At 28.2% G+C, this 20,174-nt stretch overlaps 1 protein-coding gene across 2 annotated transcripts in view; it reads left to right on the plus strand.

The window, feature by feature from the left end:
* The window catches only part of LOC107452238 (diuretic hormone receptor), a 240,918-nt gene that overhangs the window by 211,447 nt on the left and 9,297 nt on the right, over positions 1-20,174 (plus strand). For both annotated transcript variants that reach the window (XM_087169169.1, XM_087169170.1), the window contains exon 10: positions 2,294-2,360. In XM_087169169.1, the coding sequence (XP_087025295.1) occupies positions 2,294-2,360 (67 nt within the window). The remainder of the gene's footprint in view (positions 1-2,293; positions 2,361-20,174) is intronic.

Consider the following 20,174-nt stretch of genomic DNA (forward strand, 5'->3'; position numbering starts at 1 on the left):
CGATGGGATTTTCTTAGTGACCTAATACCTTGTTCCATTAGCAAAATTTGTTTTCGGAAATTGCGGAAATGAATTATTTACCATTTTACGACAAATCCTTTGCAGACTCTTTTTTTCCTTCCAAAACTGACAAATTTGCTAAAGGAACAAGCTTTAAAGATGTCAAAAACAGATAATGGTTACTTCTAAACTAATTAGATGGGTTTGAAATCCAAATAGTATTTTCAAACGTTATTAGATCAGGCAATTACTTGCCGTAACTTATAATTGGTACACTAGTTTTGTTTGAATTGAACTTAAAACTCGTGTATGTTGTTACGAAATACGTTGAATTTTACTAATTTAGTACATCAATAAATATACTTACGTAAGCCGTTTATCATGAAACCATTCGTAGCAGGTGAGAGCTTGTTATAATTGCATTTTCATCATTTCAGAGTTTCTAATTTTTAAAAAAATACTGAAATAATAAATATTTTTAGTCTTTATGAGTTATTATTGATTAATATCTTGTTAGAGATAGTTTTGAACTTTGAGGCATTCTAAAAAGAAAAAAGTGGTAATCGAATTTGACCAGTTCCATCTTAATACCTCAAGTCTTATTTAAAACTGTATATACAATACATTTTTCCACCATGAATAAAAAATTCTTTACACAATATTATTGTTTTATATACGTATAGAAAAACTTTAGAACTAATTTTTTTTATTACAATTGCTATATTTTATAGTTATAATTAAATTAGATATAGTACGTATGCTTGGAAAAAATATGAAATAGATCTAATCCATGAAATTTTCGTTCTTCCGTAAGAAAGCTTTTTTCCCTAATGCAACCTCATAGTACCTTTTTGTGACAAGGAAAAAGAAAAGAAAGAAAGCTTTCATCGCACAAAAACTTTCTTGGAGCATATTTTGTCTATTTTTGTGAGACTATATCTATGAAAAGTTTTGAAAAGCCATAAGAGGAATGCCCCTAGGAAAGAACGTTGAAATCAAACACATTGTTTCGTATGTTAAGTGACATAAGACTAAAGGGATTATTCTAAGTTGCAATCTTATGTAAGTCATTTTTATTATAATATCGTCTGGTTCAAGTTCAGATCATCGAAAAGTATTTTTCGTTGATAACAGTATTAATAGAAATAGGATGCCTGCAAGTGACGTAGTGTGGGCATCAATGCTATTGCGCATGCTCACGGAGCCCAAGTGTAAACGAAATTTTCTCTAGATCAGTTTATGATATTATAAAATTATCTGTTTGCTTTGATAGTAAACAAATTATCTCCCCTACAAGTAGATAATTATATAATATTACAAACTTAGCTCGGGAAAAATTCCGTTTACACTTTTATCCGTGAGCATGCGCAAAGCATCCAAGAGATCACATGTCTGGATATAAATGATCTCCTTCTTCGTGAAGTGCAAGTACCCAATTCTATCTATAAAAGAAAGTATCCAAAGTCTCAATTGCCATAGTTTTCTTTTTATGCATTTTTGAAAGCATAATGTATGAAATTTATTTTGCTTTTCGTGGAATAATTATTTAGTTATGAATAAAATTAAAAATTATAAGTTACACTGTGCAATATGAAAAATTCAAAACTCCATTTAAGCTTGGGGACTTTAAGTATTTTAACAACACTCAACAATAACAACTTGCAAACAACAGAAAGGCAGTCTCATCAAATTAGCAAAGTCTTATTCTCGAAGTTTCGAAGCTCTAGAGGCATTTTAAAGCGAAATATTCGAGAATAGTAGATTGGCGACTTTTCTCGTACAAAATCAGTACGTGAGGGGCCATTTCGGTTCTGATACAGTAATCAAGCATTTCAAGCATAAAGACTCCCAGAATTTCATCTAAAGAACAGTAAAAAACATTCAAACTTGTCGTTAACGTTTTTTTTCAGCAGATTTTACCTTAAATATGTCGTTAGGTTTTATTCGTACAGCAGACTAAGTTTTTTTTTTAAAGGAATTATTTTTATTTAAGATTCTTCTCATTAATCCGGAACTTCAATATTTGCATTTTAAAAAGCTAAAACTTGAAGATAAAATTTAAAAATTGGACTGAAAATTTGATCATTTGAGTGACAAATTTCAAACATCTTATATAACTTAAATTTTTTTGAAATATATATAACTAGTTTTAGTCATATAACATAGTTTAATAGCTGAATTAGAAATCTAATGAGAAATCGTTTGAGATTACAATGCATAATATAAATTTTCTTTAAATTATAAATATAACTATTTAATGTAGTTTTGAATACTAAATTTAGTTTTCTTTCAGCTGTCCATGGCAGACAAGAGATTATTATGATTACATATTTATCAGTCCGGTCCTTCTCGTTTTATTAGTAAGTAAATTTGGAATATTTCTAATTTTTGAATAAATTTTAAATGCCAGAAAGGAAAATTTATTTAGAATGATGGTCTTCCGAAATCTGACAATACATACGGGTGATGCGCAAACAACGACACATTTATCTCTAACACAGCTGTATTTTTACTTCTGTGAACTGAATTAAAAAATCAGACAAAACACAAGTACGCTGTAGATTGCTCGCAAAAGAAAAAGGAACGAACATCCGGAATAACTTTTAATCTATTGATCGGATTTATACTCAGTCTTAATGGTTTAAAAACTTAACTTCAAATATTCAAAATAATATGCGCAATTAATCTTTGTTGTTGTTATATATCTTTTGTTGCAATATTATGTTATAATATTACAACACAGTGTTACAATATATGCATATGTTGTAATATATGCATTATGTTATATATGCATACATAAATAAATAATATTATTATATTATATATTTATGTATGCAATATTATGTTGCGAAATCGAACAAAATATGTATTTTCTCTCAATTATTATTATTAATTTTTTTGGACGAACTTAGATTCTTTTGAATTTGAAAATGTAGTCCCAATGATTTGACAAGGAGAGTGATCGAAAGTTTTGACCCGTTAATGTGAATTTCACTTTTTGCTTGTGTCGCCATATCTAGAGAACTTCTTAATAAATCTCGAACTAACAATAGAATCGTAAGTTTTTTTATTTCATCGAACTCTTTGTACACTTGTCTACACATTTTTCTAATTTTAAGTCTTTTAGATTTTGAGTAGTTAAAGCAAAATGTAACGTATAGCAAAAAATTGAGAATTTTTTTTTAGAAAAGACATTTAAAATTTCAATAATTTTGAAGCAAATTGGAAGTTTGGAAATACAAACTCGGTGTTAAGTTCATTAACAAATGTGACCTTTGATCATGTCAAATATGAACTCTGTAGTTGCATTCCTACTGCCTGCAGAGCGGCCATAGGGTATTTTTTTCAACATTTTTAAATGTTAATAATTATCGAACAAATTATCGAATGCTATTTTTTATTTCACCATAATTCCTGTACACTTTTTTATACATCAAAGTGATTTCAAAACCTTAAGTCTTATAGTTTTTGGGCAACAAATCAAAATATAACGTTAAATTGAACACCCAAAACAGCGTCAACGGCTTCCCTTCTTTTTTAATACAGAGAGATACTAAATATACTCTAAATCAGTGTTTCTCAACCTTTTTTGAGTCATGCCCCACCTAAGTCTTTCTAAAATTCTTATGCCCCCCTATGTAACATATACATAATTTTTAATATTAAAAAATTGAATTCTTAAGAAACTTAAATGATATTTTTTAGGAAAAAATCACTAGGAAATTGTTAACGAAACACAGTAAGTAAATTTTCAAAACATATAATGAAAAACTAAAATTCAAATTCGAAGTAATTTTAATATAATTTTTAATATAATCAAATTCGAAATAATTTTAATATAATTTTTAATATAATCAAATTCGAAATAATTTTAAGATTTTTCTATAATAATTTAATATTTAAATTTATTGAGATCCTTTACGCTTGATGCTTGCTGCACAGAGATTTTATGTTCCGATTTAGTTAGCTTCAATCTCAAGTCTCCCTTTTTTATTACATCCAGACGATTTCTTTTTTTTTTTTTTTACCAGTAAATCATTTATAGAACTAAATCCACATTCAGCTAAATATGAAGATGGAAACTGTAACAATAGTTTTCTTGCACATTTGGTTGAATTTGGGTATTTGATTTCTGTTTCCTCACAAAGCCATGCCATCACTCCTTTTATGTTAAAGAAAGTTTTAAGTGACTCATCATTTTGCATTTCTGTGAGTTCTTCTTGATACTGCATATTTGACATATATCAGACAAATCCACTAACATTGACTGCATCATCCGTGTTGGAAAATCAATTTGTTTTAAATCAGAAAATATTTCTTGTAAATCAGTCGAAAGAATTTTCAGATGATCGACAATAACAAGTAAAGCGGTATCATTTACTTCACATTTTTGGAGCCAATGAAACTGTTCAAAGTTTTTGTTGTTAATATATTTCTGACATAACTCAATAAGGGTAATGAAATCAAATATCTTCGCTTTTGCATCAAGCAGAGTTTCATTTGTTCCTTTAAATTGCTCATTTAATATATTTAGTTAGATAGATAAGATAATAAGTAAGATAAGATAATAACTGACAAATGCCTTATGATCGACTGTTAACAGATACTTCATTTCAGATTTGTCGCCTAAAAAATCGCTAAGTCACGTAATATTTATTGGCCTCAATTATTTAAGAATTTGCTTTTTTCTTTCAATTTTGGCACCGAAATCTTACATTGCATTTAAATGGCCCGGAGCAAAAGGGTTAAACTCGTGTCCAGTCAATTTTCGAATTGCCCCCCTTAACAATCAAATTGCCCCCCAGTGGGGCGTGGGCCCCACGTTGGGAAACACTGCTCTAAATAGAAACAAATGTAAAGTCCGTTTTTAAATGATCTAATATGCCCTTAAAAATATCAAGGAAAAAAAAGCTTTTTTTCAATTAATTAATTATAAATTAATTTTTTTCAATTAATTAATTATAAATCAATTTTTTTCCAATTAATTAATTAAAATTATTAAATTAATTTTTCAATTAATTAATAATTAATTATAAACAAGTAATTATAAATTAATAAGTAATACAAGAATTATTTATTAATTTTATATTTAGTAAAAAAATAATTTCTATTATGCCTTTTCCAAAATATACAAGTATCTCTAAATTGTATTTTGTTCGTTGAAAATTTTCTATGTATTCATCTTTAAGAGCTACTCTATAAGCATTCATGGCTTGTGACATTTTTTCAATTGTAAAGAACCACGAATCAGAAAACTAATAATTCTCTAGTTAATTGTCTCCTTGTCCTTAATAAAGCATCACTTGATATGCAAACGGCAAATGAAGCAACCTATTTAGTTAAATTTGAGAATACTATTTAAAAAATTGTATTTTCATGAATTACATGAAGTTGCATTTTTTCATCTTTAATTTGATGAATCTAGCCACGATAGTCAAATTATTTATCTCTTTAGTTTTTCCTCCAATTCTTTTATTTCATCCTCTCCTTTTATCTTGAATACATTTTAATTAAACTATGAAGGAACTCATAAGTCCAACAAGAGCGAATGAATATCCTCATATATATATATATATATATATATATATATATGTAATGTTATGCCTTTAAAGGCTAGATATTTGAAGAGAATTAGGCGAATACATTTAAAAAGGCATTTTATTACTTATATGGAGTATGGAAAACAGTGTTCATGGAATCTTTACAATTATGGTTTCCCCATTTCAGGGATTGTTTGGAATTGGCCTAGATTTCTCTAGCCATGGAAAATATGGAAAAGACACGCATTTTTGCCTCTTCCGAGCTTTTAAAGAGAGGTCCTGTAAAGGGGAGGGCGTTGCAAGCATCTTCTTATTCAATGAAACGTCATTCAATTGATAAACTTTAGAGATTTTGATTCGTTAAAAGGATATCGCCACTCTGACGGTGGGAAGTTTTTGGGGTATTTTAATGTCTACTTCATTTACGAATTATTAGACCATTAGCTTCAGAAAATAATCTTTTATCCGGCCGTATCTGGTTCATCTTGACTTTTTATGGCTCTTTGTGAGAGACCGGCTTCCACATCTTAAACTTGATAAGAAACATATGTTTTAAGCTTATCGGTTAGTATAGAAAGACTCGCCTGAGAATTTTTATATTACATCCCCCCTCTCCAAAAAGTTTCGTTTTATATTAAATTTAGAACTAAGGAGAAAGTTTATATCTAATTACTTGCAACCCCCTCCATCAGAATTTTCAATGAAATTATAACAAAACACATGTTAAATTTTCAAATACAAAATATTCAAGCAAAACAAAAATAACAAATATAAAGTAAAATCTATGTACAAGAAAACCTGTATACCTATTAAGTATAACAGTATGTAATGTTTACATTAAAATATCTTCTATATGCAATGTATTAAAGTTTATGTGCACATAAACATATAACAAAAAGAATTAGAGTCTCTATTATTCAGCATTTTTTTTTTCGTGAAAAGTTCTGTGCATTAAAACCGCAAAATGCTGTAAGTAAAGATTCTTTTTGTTTCTTTTTTAAGTAAATAAAGAAGACAAATTAAAAAATAATAATTTTAAAAACATATATACAGAAATTCATTATTCACATACTTTTTTAAAATAAATGAAAGAAAAAATAAGAAAAGGACACCAATGTGTCTTAATTCTAGAATTTAAGATTCTAGTATCGTTAAGGGCATGCTACTGGATACCAAGTTGTAGTCCCGAAAAGAAGGAGAACAATCCTGTATTTCAGCAATATTGATACGGCAGATTTTATCTCAAAATACACAACAGTGAAAAATATTATTTGCTGATGGTTAGATTATATGAGCAATTTCACCCCATATTTATTTTGGATTCGGGTAAACACACCTTTTGTAGAAATTTTGAGGGGTCAGATCTTCCGTGAAAAAGGGGTAATATGCTCAAATGAACCATGTACATGATAATTTCCTATCATCAAATTTATATAATGCAAAACAAATCATATATTTGTTTTTCTCTTTAATATTTACATTTTTTATTTAATAACTTTTATTCATGATTAAGCTTCAATTTCTCTGGTTCATAATACTTTCATACATATATATGTAACATAAAAAGCTTCAATTAATCTTTTTATGTTAGTTTCTTCGTTATAAAACAACTCCTAATTTATTACTACTTAATTCTTCAAATCGAAGCACTTTATGATACTTTTAAAGAAACCACATCCTGTTTCTAAATCTATTTTTAGCCAACTATACATAAATTTAAATAAAGATATTTTTCCTTTTAAGCCTTGTGAGAATCGCGTGATCTATTTAATTAACCAATAAAAATTTCTGAGATTTCCCTCTTTTCCCTAAATAGAGACATTTTAGCATTTTTTGCAAGATTTTCCCTACCAGAAAGACTGTTTGCTGATGGAGTAAACATCACTTTTTCGCTCCCACTCAACTAAGAATGATCAAATAAAAGTTACTCTGATTTAATTAAAATCCTGTGTCTGTTTTCCTGCTCGGTCCGACTGCATCATTTTACAAGCCGAGCAGGATCATAAGAACTGATGAAACGGGCGCAGGATAATAATTGCTAAAATGCTTCTTCAAAATATAATTCAAACGTGAAAATGAAAATACAATTGGCGGAATCATAAAATTGCTGCTGAACTGACATTGTTCGTGAAACACATATTATTCTTTTGAAACATGACTAAAGGAATTTGATGCCAAAAATAATTAAAAGAAGATTTTTGGGACTTCTCTTTCAAGTATCCATTGGAGTGGTCTCAACTGTATTTTAACAGTGCCTGACGTCTTCGTTTCCGTTATTACAGAAGTGGATCTCAACGCTGCCTGGTTTGATTCTCACCCACTTGAATGCTAGAAGCACTTTGACGGAATTCCATTTGTGTATATCAACTTGATGGAAATGTCATCATATAAAATAATAAAAAAAAAAGAAAGTGATTTTACGATAGGTTTGTACAACGTGATGCGTCATCAGAGGTCAGATAGTCTGTCTGCTCATATGTTCAAAAACAAAACCTTGAATGGTTTTCAACACCCGTTAACAAAATCCTCAACTGTTGGTGCTATGTGTTCAGTGTGTGAACTTTAGTGGATCGTGCTTAGTGATGAAAACTTGTGAACAAAAATAGATAGTGCCATGAAAATCTTCTTTGGGGGGATTAATATTTTACACATTTTATATCAATTATACTTACTTGACAAATCGTGCTCTGATATTTTTAATGATTGATATTAATGATGAAATTTTTAATTGATTTTTAATGGTGAAATTTTTAAACGTGAATACTTTCTAATCGTTCACGGTCATATCTCGAATTTTGAACTAATTAATTCATGGCTATTGATATTTTTATTTTTATAATATTTCTATTTATTGATATTATTATTCAATGGTTTACCATATTATTTGTTTAAATTAAATAATATTAAAATTTAGTATTACCATCATATATTTTTTTTTCACTTTCGATTCAGTATGATTATAATTTTAATTATTTAAGGAATCACTCTTTTTATTGCATTATATATCACAATGTATATTATATTAATTGTAGAAGATAAATTTAAATTTTTATTTTATTAAGGTGTTTGAAAAAGCTAAAGATGTACTATTCATATATTTAAGTTTTTTTTTCCTTCTAAATGTTATATTTAATTATTGAAATTTGATTATTATTTGAATGCCCTTACGGAGTGGCAAAAACTACAATTTTAACATGGATGAAAACGCTAAAAGCAATACAGATAATTCTGAAAAAGAATTGAGTGATAATTTACAAAAATTAAGTATGGATCAAAGTGTACAGGATAAACCAGACATACTAATCTTTGAGCCTGACATTGGTGTTCAATAATTCACATCCTGGCTCAAACATTTTGAAACACAGACTCTAGATGCTAAATGTAATGACGAATGGAAAGTTAGAAATTTTCAAAAATTCATTAAAGGTTCAGCTTTAAAATTGTATATTAATAACTGTCTTAATTGTAATTCATATCAAGAAATAGTTGAAATTTTTAGAGAGCATTATTTTTCACCTCCCTTTGGCTTTAACGATTTTCAAAATTTAAAATTTTCTGGCCAAGCTAAAGACCTAAATTCATATTTTACCGAAAAGGTAGAGTTAGGTCGAAAAATAAATTTAAGTAATGAACATATAATTGAGGGTCTATCTATAGGTTTGCCTCCCCAAATTAAAACACTTTTGGTTTTAAAAGAACCTAAAACCCCAATTGAATGGCTCACTATTGTTTCGAAAATAATTCATGATGTACCTACAGTCTTACCCCAAACTGAAACTAAAAAATTACCAGATTCTAAATTTAATGGGTATAGACCACAATATCAAGGCTGGGTACCAAGGCGGCCATTCTTTAACAACTCAAGTAATCCAAATTATAATCCTCGACAAAATCAAAATTTTTCCCGGCCTAGTCAAAGTTATAACCAACAACCCCAATTTAGACCTAGAATTAAAAATGAAGAGTTTCAAAGAAATAAACAACAAACTAGTCATTTCGCCCAGGCTTCCCAGGAGTTGCCTCCTAAGCCATGTAAATACTGTGATAAGCTTGGTATAAGCAATGCTTATCATTGGGGCCAAAATTGTGTAAACAAACCTAATTCTTTTATGACTGAGAATCAAACTCAGCATAAACAAGAAAGTGACCAACCACAAAATTGACAACTAATAGTATCCGGATACATACAAAATAAAAATGAAAACTATGAAAGTGACAAATACCCGATTTTGACAAATAAAACTATCCTGTTAAATATTGATACAGGTAGTACTTTAAATATCATCCCAACTAAACTTTTTGAAAAACTTAATGTCCAAAAAGAAAGAAAGAACTGTGTTAATGTAAAACAAACAAAAGGTATTTTGCAACTTAACCACACTTGTACTTTAAATTTAAAAATTGGAAATATAGCTAGGTCAGTGGAATTTTATATTTTAAATACTGATCTACCTTATGCCATATTGGGTTTAAAGGAATGTAATGGGTTTAAATTTGTGATTGATTGTGATAAACAAGTTGTAATGCAAAATCAGAGAAAACTGATCACTTTTTCGGATAATAAAAGCAACTTGTCTTTACACATTTCTCCTGAAATCCAGGTTAATGATTGCAATAAAAATACCAATAAAGAAAATAAAGCTAAGAATAAAAATAAGGAAAGTAGAAATAAAAGAAAAAATGTTAAAAATCTGAAAGGTAGATTGTTCCGATGGTCTTTACTATTGAGTATGTATGATTATGATATAAAATACACAAAAGGCACCTTAAACTTTGAAGCTGACATGTTATCCCGTGATATTCCTGACAATATTGAAAACAATAGTAATGTTGATTTAAATAATGTAAGCCATTTTTCACATCTTTTGCAATTAGATGAAATTCGCGAAGCCCAACAAAATGATAATTTAACTGGAAATTTTATTAAAATAGATAATGTTTTGTGTATACGTAAAAAGGGTTTTACCAAAATTGTTGTTCCATTTTCTTTAAGGCATAAATTACTTGAAATTACTCATAAAAAATTTGGCCATCCCGGAATTCAAAAAACTATTAATTTACTTACTCCTGTTTACTATTGGGAAAATATTACTTTGGACATTACAAATTTTAACAAACATTGTCATACTTGTCAAATTAATAAAAAACCTAGACAGAAAAGATTTGGGTTACTTCAGGAAATGCCCCCAGTTGACAAACCTTTTGAAATAATTGCAATCGATAGTGTAGGTGGTTTTAATTATTACAATTCTACAAAAAAATATTTAACTTTAGTAATTGATCATCACACTCGATATATGTGGTCTTTTGCATCGAAATCAATAACTACGGAAACTTATGTAAATTTTTTGCACCAAATTTTTCAAATTCAAACCCCTAAAAGTATTTTGAGTGATAGAAATGCCGCGTTTACTTCTTCCCAATTTAAAAAATTTCTTAAACATAGCAAAATCAAACAATTGTTAACTACAGCCCATAGACCCGAAACTAATGGAAAAGTTGAACGTTTAGGACAAACCATTGTAACACGTTTAAAATGTAAAATTAATGATTCTTCTAAAAGAATTCCTTGGCCTAAATTATTAAAAGAAGTAACTGAAGAATATAATTTAACTCCACATTCAGTAACTAAATTCCCACCAGCTTATTTAATGTTTGGCACTCTCCCATTTAATCATCCTTTATCTGAAGAAATTTTTCCACCAATAGAAGAAGCAAGGAAAATTGCTGTTGGAAGAACTAAACAATATCATGAAAAAAATAAAATTTATTATGATGCAAGATTCACTCATATTGAATTTTCCCCAAATGATACTGTAATGTATGAAGATTTTAAATACCCCAATACTAGGAAACTTACCCCAACTTTTTCCGGTCCATATATAATTCTTGAAAAAATTTCTGATGTTAATTATAAAATAAATAAAAAGAATATTCATAATAAAGAAAATACAGAAATAGTTCATATATCAAAATTGCGAAGGTACCACCCACCTGACAAACTTAAATTATGTCACGAATAAAAAACATGTAATTATTTAAATGGAATTGACTATATTTTATATTAAATTTAATGATTTTTCATTGCTAAAATAAAATTAAAAACACCGAATATGACAACATTACACATGGTTCAATGAACATGTGGTCCCCTTTTTTCTGGAAGATCCGACCTTTCAAATTTTCTTCTTCAAGTTCTATGTTTACCCAATCTAAAAGGGTATGGGGCGATGGTAGTTTCTCTCTGTGGTGAAAACCAAAAAAATTTAAACTTAAGCATCTATTGAAACTAGGATCTTCCAGTACATCATTGTTGAGACTAGGGACTGTTTTCCTCCTTTTGGGGAATACAGCCCTTAATCCAGCAAAAATTTTCCCCTAACAACACTGAAATCCTAAATTTCAGATTAAAGACCATTGTGTCAAATTTTTTTATACATTTTATTTTCAAGATGTACAAATCCTGAAGAAAAATTTTTTTGGAAAAAGTGTCAATTTGTATTTGTATATCTCATATCACTTGTATTTTCATGTTTTTAATATTTGCATTTTTAGAAAATTTTTAAAAAATTTTCTTATAGTGAAAAGTTTATTTTAATTGTGTTAGTATGAGTAATAACTTTATTTACAGTGATTTTCAAAAAGGACTGAAAAAACTTAAATCACAAAAAACTATTGAAAATGAAGATCTAACACTTCATTTTGATGGTAGCGCTACATAAATTTTTTTTTCTCGAGACTTTCATGAAATTTTTTTTATATTGTATACTTATATGTATTTTTTATAATTCCTATTACTTTGAAATCTTGTTAAAAGTGCAATTTGATTTTTTTTATTTTAATTGTGTCATCATAGGGAAAGTTTTGCAAAAAGATAAATTTTAAAATTTTTAATAATAGTTAAAAAATTTCGGCGAGGGGGGATGTAACATAAAAAGCTTCAATTAATCTTTTTATGTTAGTTTCTTCGTTATAAAACAACTCCTAATTTATTACTACTTAATTCTTCAAATCGAAGCACTTTATGATACTTTTAAAGAAACCACATCCTGTTTCTAAATCTATTCTTAGCCAACTATACATAAATTTAAATAAAGATATTTTTCCTTTTAAGCCTTGTGAGAATCGCGTGATCTATTTAATTAACCAATAATAATTTCTGAGATTTCCCTCTTTTCCCTAAATAGAGACATTTTAGGATTTTTTGCAAGATTTTCCCTACCAGAAAGACTGTTTGCTGATGGAGTAAACATCACTTTTTCGCTCCCACTCAACTAAGAATGATCAAATAAAAGTTACTCTGATTTAATTAAAATCCTGTGTCTGTTTTCCTGCTCGGTCCGACTGCATCATTTTACATATATATATATATATATATATATATATATATATATATATATATATATATATATATATATATATATATATATATATATATATATATATATATATATATATATATATATATATATATATATAAGTAAGTCAACAAGTTATTTTTATTAACACCTTGAACAAAAGTTATTAATGAAAGATTTAAAGTGATATAGTATTGCATCAGTTTTAAGTTGAAAAGTTTAAAATGTATAGTTGAAGATAAAAAATTGTGTTTTTCCTTAAGTTTACTTCTAATAAAAAAATTTTCATTTTTTTTTCCTGTGAGAAAATAGTCTTTATCGCATTTGGAAGAAGAAATAAGTACGATACATTAAATGAAGCACTTGGAATTTTGTTTCTTTTTCGAAAAAAAAGTTTGAAGTACTGAGTCAAAAAAAATTATTATTTTTTAGTTGAAAGATGAATCCACAAAAAAACCTCTTACGTTGACTTAAAAACCCATATTGTGTTTCGACCCATTAAGAAATGCTTCATAGGATGAAAAGTCTACCGGATAAAGGTTTTACCCGAATAAAAAGACTCGATTGAGTTTTTCTTTCAAAAAGGAAATCATAATGATTATTTGATAGAAAAAATATCTATGCTTCATTTATTTTTTGAGCTTATTTTTGGAAAGAGTTACAGAAAATATTTTATATGAAACTTTTATTCCTTTGATGAGCTTTAATATTTACTAAAGGTTCGAAAGTTAATGAAAAAAGTAAAAAGATATGTAAAAATATGATTTAAAAGTGGATATTTAATTAATTGTTAATAATTTTTCATTATATATGTAGATGGATAGATAGATAAATAATTTTCGCAAATATTTATGAATGATATTCATCCTAAAATGTCTTCAAAGGCAAACAACTATTAATTTGTAATTGGCAAAGTAAAAAAAAAAAAAAAAAAAAAAAACTCTACTGCTTGATTATTATATTGAAGGCAAAAAAATTAAATGTAATTTATTTTTTATTTTACTTTTAATTTTTTGTGCACCTTCTTACAATTAGAATTCCTTACATTTTAGAATCCAGTATTTTAATTAAATTTCTAGAGTATTTTAAAGTAAATAATTAAAAACGAAACGTACAATTAAAAAATAAATTATATTTTCTTTTAAATTAAATTTTCTCATGGACCGTCCATTCTTTTTATTTTATAACTTTTCATATAAAGAAGAAAATAAATTATTTAGTTTGATACTGCCTAAGATTTTTTTATTACCTACAAATCAATTTCTTTTATTTTTAAATAATTTAACAAGAAATTTAATTAAAAAAATTAAATAATAAATGAAATTTTCTTTTTAATTATTTTTCTTTAGTCAAAAACGTTGTATTTATGTGAAAGATCCACTGCAAAGATGCCATTCTAAATTATATTGTACCCTAAGAAATAATTACGTGGAACTTACGTAGTACCCTTTGGTAAATAAGTTTTATATTGAATGCAAAAAATTTTGTTCACTTAATTGTTAAACTAGAAGAGGGAAAATATCTACTGTATGTTGAAGTATGACAAGAGAGTTGAAATTTAATATGCTTATCAGAACATTAAATTTCAATTCTAACCATGTTGTATTATAATTTAAACAAGAGGGGTTTTTTTTTGGAGAATATCATCAATGAGAATGTTATCAATGAGGATATATCAATGAGGAATGAGAATTAATGACGTAGGTTGGTGAGTGGAGAGAGCAGGAAGCGGATCCTCATAGTGGTATAAAAATGTGTCTCAATATAAATTGTTAACATAATAAACTACCGATTGATACTACCCAATGATAAGTGATATCTAACGCCACAAAATCTATAGATGGATAAAGATTGATAGAGATAGATCTATTTTCACGAACCCCCACCGCAAAAAAGCAGAAAAGCTTCTTACCTTCTTCCAAGAAGAAATTCCATATTTTTTCGATAGTCTTCTTGTTTTATGTCACAATGGAAAGAAATATGTTCTTGTTTATCATAAAACACCGAATATTTTAAGTTATATTTTTCTCTTCTAGCAATATTACTATATGCAAACTGTTATTTGTACGTTTTTTCATATTTTTTATTCAAAGATTATCTTCAATTTATAAATAAATCGCTTCAGTTTTTGAATTTAATTCCATGAAGAAAATATTTTTTTTTAAAATTATTAATTATTTTTAGTATTTTTTTTAATAATTGTCATATGAATTTTAAATTATAATAAAAGTTTTTACAACATCTTTAAGTATGTTATTTTATATATCAACGCAAAAAAATATGAATGAAATCGGTTGAGTAGTCTCTGAGTTACAAAATTTTACAAGACGTATGTTTAAAATCCTGATTTCTTGACCTAATTTGCTGTTCGACCAATTCTGTTCAAATTTGTGCTTTGGGGTTGGTCCTCGGTCAGGATCAAGTTTTTGGTCTTTCATTAATCAACCAGATGTAATAAATGGAGATGTGCTTTTCTGAAATTGCAAAAATCAAAGAGTCTTTCCATATCAATATAAATTTGGATATTGAACAGATTGATTTGGATGAGAAATTTTTTTTAATAGTTTGATCTTATTAAACTATTAAAGATCGATATAAACCAAGACTATTGATCGACTAAAACCCAAGGGTCAAATAACCCAAGAATAAAATGCACGTTATGAAACACTATAGTTTTATAACTTTGTAATCGTCATTGAACAGCCAACATAATTTTGGGTTTCCGGCTACTTATGTTTAACTCCGTAGCCTTGTAACTTTAAACTCATTCCACTAGGGGGCTCCGCCCCCTGCTTGCTACGCTCGCCAACCCCCAGAACTGCTTCGCAGTTCCATTGCATATTGCTTCGCAATCTTATAAAAACATTTTAACAAATTTAAATTTTAAAATAAAAATGTCAGATATTAAAATCAATTACTTAATGAAATTTATACACTTCTCTGCCCCCTTCACAATTTGATTATCTTTTCTTCATGTAGCTGAGAAATTTGGAGCTGTAGCAGAGAATATATCTCAATAAGAAATGCTTTCCCGTTTAGAATTCCGCCATTCATTTCTCTGACGTCTGCCAGAGATATTTCGACGCCTGATAGCAGGCATTTTATTTAGGCAGCAGGCACTAAATAAATAAAAATAGAACTAAATAACTAAGATATCGTTTTAAATCTCAAATCAAAATAATTGTTTGTAGAAAGTTTGTTTTCGTTTGAATATTCGCACGTTTGTTTTGGTTTGAATATTCGCACGATGCCATTGCCATATTATTGTAACGAAACAAAAAATTTATCATGAAACTAAAAATTTATCAAAGGAACTAAAGATATTGAATTCTTTTTTTAAGAAATTCGGTTCCGTTTTTTTTTTATCCACTCTTATTTTTGTTTATCAATCTATTAATTCAGAAATGCTTTCAATCAAACGATGCTTACGGAAACAATGCTTATGCGAACCACCCGAAAAATTATTTGCTGAATTCTCATTGGTTGAAACTAAATTATTAATTTTATTAATTAATTAAAGAAAATTTTCATAATTTAAGACCTTATTGCACATCTACATAACAATACCTTTAAAACGACACCTTATTTGTTTAATTCTGTTGCGTAGTTTGGGAGTTTTTAGCGAGACAAAATATTGCTAGCCTATTAATATATAGATAAGACAAGGGAACTCCTGGATCAAGAATTGGGAGAAATTTGCCTTCGTGGAGAACTTTTTAGTGGAACTAACTCGCATTTTCATGGAGACATAGAGAGGAAAATCGAGAAAACCTCCCACGGTTAGCCTGATGGCAAGTGGATTCTAACCCATGATTAGTCTACCACTAAGGATATTTTCCGTCAGCACTATGTGGTCTGTGCGAGCCGGGAGCGGAACTTGTATCGACCAGCTATCGATGGGATTTGAACCCGGTTCACCTCATTGGAACGCGAACTCTCTATCCCTTAAGCCCCCACGGCTCAAAAAAAAAAAAAAAAAAAAAAAAAAAAAAAAAACACTATGCAGTATGAAACCCACTTACCACATCCTATCACTTAAAACAACTAAAGCTAGAATTCCTCATAGGATGGAAGAGGTCCTATTACAAGAATTTTAAGTTAAAACAGAATGCAAGCCACCTAATTACTTTTCTAGAATTCGAGAAAATCCTGAAGTGGTTATAATAATCAAAAAAGACAAAGTTATGCATTGGTGAGCCACAAGTAACACCTACTGAAAATTAGCCCTGAAAACATTTCAATCATAATGACCTAACTAAACAATTCTATATTACTTTTTTATCTGTCTAGTCTTCTAATCTTAACCCATTAATCTATAAATGCTCCCTTAGGGGCATAGGCGCAGGATAAATGTGTTGGTGTGTGAAACACCATATAGTACTCCTACTTATGGTGCAATATCAACTAACTTAATTTTATAGAAAATTAAATGCATTCCCGTCAATTAAGCATTATTTATCAAAGTATCACAAAGTCTTCTAGTTTTTGAAGTCTTATATGCGTAAATATTTTTTTTTTTTAGTTAATTGTTAGAAAGATTAATTAACTTTCCTCAACATGAACAGTAGTTCATTCGTGAATATAAATAAAATTCCAATGATTAGAAGTAACATTAATAATAACATTAGTAACATTAATAATAATATTTTAACAATCAATTTTAAATGAGGAAAAAATGAGGAATTTCGAACATTTCCATTTTTGTTTTTCAACTTATCTTACTTGAAATATTCTGTAGCATTGCTAGCCTTAAATAATTTCAGAAAATTTTATTACTTAAATTTAACTTCCGACTTTTTCAGAGAAAAGGATTTTTCAGAATTTCAAAAGTAATAAATCTTACAAAACTTCCTGGAAAAAGATAAATAAGGTGAATTTCATTTCTCTAGCAAACAACAATATTACATAAAAATACCTTTATACGAAGAAAATTCTCTGAATCTTTTTTGAGAAGCAAGATCAAAAAGATAAATCGGAGCAGATCAAATCAGCTCACATATAACAGAATTCATTCGAAATAAGTTCATCACTATTTCCAGTCAAATAATAGATCTGAGAAGAATAAAACGCTCCATGGTTCCTTTCTGAAGAATGAATGAATAGGTCACGTGTTTATCTTACTTGTAGGAAAACAGTCCCTAAGTCTCTGATGAAACCTTTACCCAGAATTGTGTTTCTTTGAGTGGGACCTGAAGAATACGATTCCTTAAATAAGTTTTGCTTTCCAACTTAACTTACTGAAGCAGTCCTTCTCTATCAAATAACAACTAAATAATATGATGCGTCTATCTCTTTGTAGAGCACATCTTTATTCGATCGGAATCTAAATCGTTTGCAATGAGAAACGAATAAAACCATTTATAGGAACATTTTTTTCCTAGAGCACAAAACTACTTTAGTGAATGAGAGGCGTTAAAATCTAATATTCTTTATCATCAGAAGTTAAGTGTTGAAAAATTAATAAAGTAAAAGTTTTAACAAAAATGTAAGCTTTTTTTAAGAAACTAAAATATTATAAAAATTTAAATCATTTTATTTTTAGGCTTAAATTTATTTGAGTTTTTTTTATATATAATTATAAACTCTAAAATGTATCCAACAGTAATAAATCTTACAACACCTCATTCGGAAAAAATTTATAAATGTAACTTCCTTTTTTTTAGGACAAAATAATAGATATTGTACAAAAGATACTTTTATATATGAAAGTTCTTAATTTTTAAGTAGCGATAGCGAAAAGATAACAAGACGAAACACTGAGTAAATCATTTCGTTTATAGCTGATTCCATTTAAAACAAGTTCATCACTAATTCCAGTAAAATAATAGGCCTGGAAAGAACATAATGCTCTATGGTTCCTTTCTGATGAATGAATCAGTGGGTCATGCGTGTATCTTACTTATCAGAAAACAGTCTCAAGGTTTTAATAAAACCTAATATCCGAAATGTTATTTATTTGAGTAGGATATGAAGAATACAGTTCCTTAAATAAGTTCAGATTACTAACCTAACTTACTCAGGCCATCTTTTTTGTTAACAAATAATAAATAAGTAATATTATACGTCTACTCCTTCGTAGAACAAATCTTATTTCGATCCGAATTTAAATCGTTTGCGATGAAGAATCGAATAAAACTATTTATAGAACTTTTTTATTTTTTTTGGGAAATAAAAAAAAAATAGTGCGTGGAGTCCCTCCGCGCGGAATGTGGAAATGAAAATAGGAAGGGGTAGAAATTGATTTTTAGTGAAATCGTATTGTTTCTTTAAGACAAACTTTATTAACATTGCTTACAATTCACAATTGATCGCATCTTTTAACTTTCATTTTCGAGTGGAGAAATATCCAAATCTATAACATTTACAATGAGATTATGATAACTAAAGTAAGATACGAAATGTTTGAGTTTTATTTTTTCAATATTTCTTGCAAAAACTGCATCAATGGTAGTTCTCCCTTTGGTTGTTGAATCATTCCTACCATTTATTATTTCCAATCCAAATTTGTCTTTAAGGAAGGTTAATAATGTTTCAGCTTCAGGTAACGAGAAATTCACATTAAAATCTCCTGCAAGGATCACAGGCCGCTCGTTGCCATGGTAGCGTTAAACGTTTAACGCAACCTTGTTGGAAGTCGCATTAGAAGTTTCACTTCAAAAATAAATCTCTTTGAGTGCTAAGCGCTAAAATATTATATTCTTTATCACCAGAAGCCAAGAGTAAGAAAACTAATGAAGTAAAAGTTTTAGAAAAACTGAAGTCCCTTAAGAAAATTTAATACACCTAACAAAAAAATTAAGAAATCTATACACATACATCAAATCTTTTTATTTATTTATTTAACGCTAAAATTAAAAAAAATCCATACAAATAATTCAAATTTTTTTTATTTTCGTGCTTAAATTTCTTAAAAAGTTTCTTTATTATATAATAAACCCTAAAATGCATCAAACAATAATAAATCTAACCACGGCCAATTTGGTGAAGATTTATAATCGTAATTTCCTTTTTCTAAGACAGAACAATATTGTAAAGATATCTATTTATATGAAAGTACTGAGAGCTTTTGAGAAGATCGAAGAGATAACAAGGCGGAACAGAACAAATCATCTCTCATAGAATAGATTCCATTCAAAACAAGTTCATCAGAATTTCCAGTCAAATAATATATGTGGAAAGAATAAAATGCTCCACGGTTCCTTTCTAAAGAATAAATGAATGGATCATATATATATGTGCATCTTACTTTCCAGAAAACAGTCTCGAGTCTCTAATG

Source organism: Parasteatoda tepidariorum, chromosome 8 (genome assembly GCF_982258835.1).
Source record: "Parasteatoda tepidariorum strain Cologne lab strain chromosome 8, Ptep-v5.0, whole genome shotgun sequence".
Lineage (NCBI taxonomy): Eukaryota > Metazoa > Arthropoda > Arachnida > Araneae > Theridiidae > Parasteatoda > Parasteatoda tepidariorum.